The sequence below is a fragment of the Fusarium falciforme genome, chromosome 11 (assembly GCF_026873545.1).
Source record: "Fusarium falciforme chromosome 11, complete sequence".
Classification (NCBI taxonomy): domain Eukaryota; kingdom Fungi; phylum Ascomycota; class Sordariomycetes; order Hypocreales; family Nectriaceae; genus Fusarium; species Fusarium falciforme.
The window spans coordinates 220,329-225,664 of NC_070554.1; the positions used below are offsets into that span (position 1 = coordinate 220,329).

Consider the following 5,336-nt stretch of genomic DNA (forward strand, 5'->3'; position numbering starts at 1 on the left):
CTCGGAATATTAGGCCGTCCTTCTGCTGGGTAAGCTGCTGGTTGAAGCCGGAGCCACTCGTTCACTTCATGTATTCGAGCGTGGATTTTCGTCTTTTGAGTCTGGCGCGCGGGTCGGTATCTGGGCAAGAAACGCGCGGCACCCATAATGGTACAGACGGACGAGAGGGTGGAGCCGACGGGCGAAAAAGGGCTGGTTTCGCCGGCCGGACCGACTCTTGGCAATGGGGAGATAGTAGAACGTCCAGGCCGAGAATCTTGGCCATCCCTCCCGCTAGCAGCCCCTGTCAGCGCCAAACAAGCTCATCAAGTCGCGCGCAAACCACGCCGGCCACTCCGCGTACTGCCGCAGCTCCCGCGACAGGTTCGCGTAAATGTTCCCAACCCAGACGCAGACCATGACGTTGCGGGAGTCGTAGTGGTGCAGCGTCGCCGTCACAGGTCGCCGCTTCTCGTCGCTACCCTCGACACGCCCAGCCATGATGCAGTCCAGCACCAGCATGTGCATGATGACAAGCCGCGAGACGTGGTTACCCGGGTTTACGAACGAGGCATACTCGTCGGCCGTGAGGTGGCCAAGCTTCTCGTACAGGAAGGTGTGCTGCCGGTAGCCTGATGTTGTTAGCGGAGACCTCGAAGACCACGTGTGACCACAAGACATACTCTCGGCCAAGTCGCCGCCAACGGACGAGGCAATCCGCCGCATCAGAGCTAGGTACTCCACCTCGGCGACGCTCTAGAACAGTCGCCCCAACTGCTCGAGGCTCGCGCAGGAGCCGTCCGCCAGACCCCGATCGTGGAAGTGGTGCGCCTCCGGTGTCACGAGCTCGACGGCGCGCTCGACGTACCACTCGCGCTCAAACGTCTGAAACACCGAGGACCGAAACTCCTCCCCGATCATCGGCCCCATGAGGAAGCCTGCCAAGTCAGCCTAGAACAATCAGGGACGGGACAAGACTTACACCCTTGCGTCATGGTGAGAAAGTCACAGCCCGTCGGGCATGTGCGCCGCCTGATAGGTCAGCACCAGGATGGCCGCAAACGCGGCGACGGTATCGGACGCCGAATGCTGCCCGCGCGCGAGGAACTCGTTGAGGCGCTTGATGGCAACGGCGCGGTGCTGCAGCGCGTTCTGGACGTATCTCGTTGGCGTCAGCAGCCTGAGGTGCGACGCCCCGAGGCCGACCATCGCGTACGCCAGAAAGTCGTACTGCTGGGTCAGGACGCAGGACTCAAATATAGCGGCGGCAGGCTCACATCGTGTGACATTTGCGACACAAGCTGCCAGACGGACCACCCGCCGACGGGCAGCGAGGGGTACGCGCAGACGAGAAAGTGCTGGAAGAAGCGCAGGTCCGCCATGCTAAAGGAGCCGGGCGCTGGCAGCGGACGTGCCGGACGTGCCGGACGTGCCCCTGTCGTCACTGCTGCAACATCGCAGCCCGCCCTCGAATATTCGCACCTCAGGCCGAGACGCCGGCACGGCCCTACGTTGTTTGCAGTTGAGGCACCCGGCACGCGACTTGGTGTGGCCCTTGCGGGGGATCGGGCGCCGGCGGGCCGTGGCCGGTGCCGGTGGCGTTGATCTCGGGGGCAGACAAGATTGAGCCCGACGTTGTGTACGGTGAGACTTCTTCGCTGGATATTTTGCAGACGAATGCGGCCGGGTGGTGAGAGACGAGGCGGAAACAGGGCTGATGTATTCGTCGTAGTCGGACCTGTTACGCCGTCTGACGCGCGCCACCGGCAATGCAGACGCGCCTTGGCCCAGAGTGCGTAATCAACCAACTATTTCTAACCGTTGGACCGGTTGGACACTCCAACTGTGGGTCCAACTCAACTGAGATCTAGCTCCCTATGCTTGGCAACTAACTAGTTCAATTGTCCGGTTGATTGGGTTTGGATTTAACTGCTTCCAACTTGTTCCAGCGCCCAGGGGCCGCGACGTACGGAGTACCTCAAACCCTGCTTAGGAGACCCTGGACTACCCTGGAAAGCTCTATCGTAACTCGCACTACTAACACCGCTTTTAAATCCACATACTAAAACCTAGTAAGGGCTTACGCAGACTAGCTCGCTTCATAAGTAAGGGATGACTAATACTATCCAACCGGGTGTGGGTTGTGATCAAATGTCAAGTAACACGCGAAGCCGCCTACCAGATTTCCGCAAGGACCATGCTTAAGGGGTTAGACGAAGCAGAACTAAGAAGCGACGGGACGTTGCTGAGTGCTATCAGTATTACTTGCCGTGAAATCAGCTTCCAGCGGGTCTTATTTATCTTATGGTCTGCCAATCAAATTAAATTACTCGTACTTAACGTGTCCAATATATGGATTATCCGACCTCTCTGCAATACGTCTTTCTTCATTACCTAGGTCATAGAGCCAAGGATAGAGGCAAAAGTTCCCATAGTATGTTCCCATACTCCTGCTCTGGCATCGGCTAGCCGAAGCTTATTTAGCGTCGCACTATTGTCCATTCTGCGAGCTTTCCAGTCAACGCAATAGCTCCCACTGCCAATAGCGCCATCAGATCCAACTAGTACTTGGGAGTTGTCGGTGCAGCCCAGCGCGGCCCTGCCACCGTGTCCATTATTACCCTTGGAAGGTAGGCTCCCTGACAATGAAATAAATATCATCCGGTCGCCAGCTTCCTCGTAAGACTGAGCGAAGAGTGACAGCATAGGATAAATGGCCCATCGTATAAGCTTGCGCACGATCCACGGAAGAGGGCCAGTCGTGACGTTGGTCGTCAGGACCAAGCCCGGGTAGACGTGGACGAAGCTTACCCTCGGCTGTCGCTCGGCGTACTCTTCCATGCAAAACGTGTTCATGTAGGAGCAATGGGATAAGGAGGCGACGTTGCCGTAATTTTCGCGGAGACCTAGGTCGTTGAGGTTGAGGCCGTGCTCGAACCTCTTTGGACCGAGCACGGATACGACGCGAGGATAGGGAGCCTGCTCGAGGAGCGGAAGGAGGCTATGGATGAAGCGCATGCGACCGTAGTAGCGCAGCGACATGAGTCTGTCTATGCCCTCTGCGGTTTCTGCTGCGAGACACGATAAGTCCTACTTCAATACACGCGGAAGGGAATTGTGATTCAGCTTACCTACTCTGCCCGACATGGTCGGAATATCCGGCGTCATGTATAGCAGGTCCACCTTGGACTCTGTCTGTCCTATGTGAGAACATACCCTATCGACGTCCCTGAGAAGGACAATGTCTTGCTGGATAAACTCAAAAGTCGAGGACGGCGAGAGCTCTCGGCACGTCGCGAGAGTTGTCGCTGCTGACGCGGCGTTCCTGCCGACGATGTAAGCAGTGGCGCCGATAGCCCATCTTGCGAAGCCCTTGACGGCAGCCTCGCCGATGCCCGAGGTGCCGCCGACGAACACCGCGACGAAGCCTTGGCTCTTTGGCGTGAAAGCGGTGAGCGCGGCCCGCATCGTAGATAGCTTCACCATGGTATATGGATGCTACGCATGTAATACGGACGGGGGGCTTTCCTTTATGCTATGTGCGTGTCGACGTGTTAGAGCTGAGTGATAATAAGCAGATGCCAAGTTGAGGTGGCTGTTCTGGCAACTGCTAAGGTTGGAGTAAATAGTAGCAGTTCTTGGATAGGGTTATATTTCTTGCCATGCTTGGTTGGTCACGGGAAGCATCGCCTGGCGGGGTAATCTATCCGATCGGTTCGCAGCGGAGGAGGAAAGGGGAGCCCCACCTAGCGCCTCGACGTAAATAGCCTTGTCGCAGGTGGACGGTATCCCTGCCAAATTTTCTACGAGCTAATCAGAATCTGTTTACATTGAGCTGAACCCTTGTTATATCCACACTTGTGATAAGATAAGATGCTGGCTCGGTTTAATATCAGTCCGGTAAGGTAGGTAACCGGGAAAGCAATCTAAATATTTATGTCAGCCCCCTCTCTCACCTGGCCACCCTTGAATCCCAAGCTTGGGTGGCAAGTCACCTCGTTTCTTCTATTCTTAGCAATATTTCACTGCCCAATCTATTACTCTGAGAGTAGTCGGAGAGTAAATACATAAAAAATGCAAGGATTAAAATATAACATGGGCAATATAGGAAATAGGAGAACTCTGATCCTAACGAGAGCGCCAAATCTTAGAAACAATATCTAAAAAGCTATAGGTCGTCGAGCATTCTCAAGCGTGATAAGGAAAGAGAGCCCGCGTAAACGAGCGAGAAATCGTCGTCTCTAATAACTTCAAAGAAAACAAGCCCTGGTTCTCTGTCAATATTCTCGCTACCCCACGGTCCGCCAAATTAGTGACGGGCGCTAACTAGCTAGCCAGCCAACCCGCCAACCACAGCCATATCCACGGATCGTCAGTCCTCTGCCAGTACCTCCCTCAACTCTTTGTACGTCGGCGCTAGCTCTCGCAGCAGCGACGCCGCCCGGGCATTCTCGCCAAACACGAGCGGAAGTTGTAGGGCTCCCACCAGCCGGGCCTGTCTGGCCACGAGGCTGGCCGCCCTGCCCTTGCCGATGCGCGCCAGGCAGGTCGCCGCGTCGGCCAGCCTGCGCGCCCCGACCCTCACGGCGAAGTCAACGAGCAACGAGCGGATGCCCTGCACCAGCATGTCGGGGGACTCGACTATCTGCGCCAGCCTCTCGGCCGCCTCGCCGTTGCCGTACGACCCCGGCGGCATGTTGTACTCGCCTTCCATAGACAGCCAGCGGCGCGCGTTATCGAGCGACCTGCGTATCACATCCTCCTCCGAGAGGCCGCGCTCGACATGCCGGAAGCCAGTGCGCATCATATACGGCTTGCCGTAGCCGATCTTGTCAGCCTGCCACGCAGCCATGAAGTCAGTGACGGGGAGCGTGGCGTACGGGTGCCCGTGGGGGTCGTGCATCTCAACCTCGCCGTCGTCGGTAATGCGCAGCACGACAACGTAGTGATCGGCACCGATGGCGCCCTTCATCTCGGGCTGAAATCGCAGGAGGCCCATTTCGACGGGGCCGACGAACACAGGTCGGCCCTTGGCCAGCTCTGCCTTGAGGCGGGCGAGGGCGGTGTCCGCGTCGGCGCCGATTTCGAGGGTCGACTCCCAGCCGGCGGCCTTGAGTGCCGCGTCGAAGCTCGAGGCTGGGTCCCAGCCGTAGGGGTCAAAGAATATGAGGTCACCACCTATGATCTGCATGCCAAAGGGGCTCGAGGTGGCGAACTCGATGACAGCAGGCGACGGGCTGTCCTTACCCAGCATCATAGCTAGGGAGTTGGCGTAGCAGTAAGGGACGGAGCCGACGTAGCTAAGGTGCTCGGCCATTGTGAATTTCATATCAGGGCTTGCTCGATTATATCGAATC

At 57.2% G+C, this 5,336-nt stretch overlaps 1 protein-coding gene across 1 annotated transcript; it reads right to left on the minus strand.

Moving 5' to 3' along the window:
• Window positions 1–2,373: 2,373 nt before the first annotated feature.
• NCS54_01300600 (Putative short-chain type dehydrogenase/reductase VdlC) lies at window positions 2,374–3,465 on the minus strand (the record flags this gene model as incomplete). Its single annotated transcript, XM_053158222.1, has 2 exons — window positions 2,374–3,047; window positions 3,111–3,465. 2 exons carry the CDS (start codon window positions 3,463–3,465, stop codon window positions 2,374–2,376), a joined length of 1,029 nt encoding a protein of 342 aa, XP_053014197.1.
• Window positions 3,466–5,336: the final 1,871 nt, after the last annotated feature.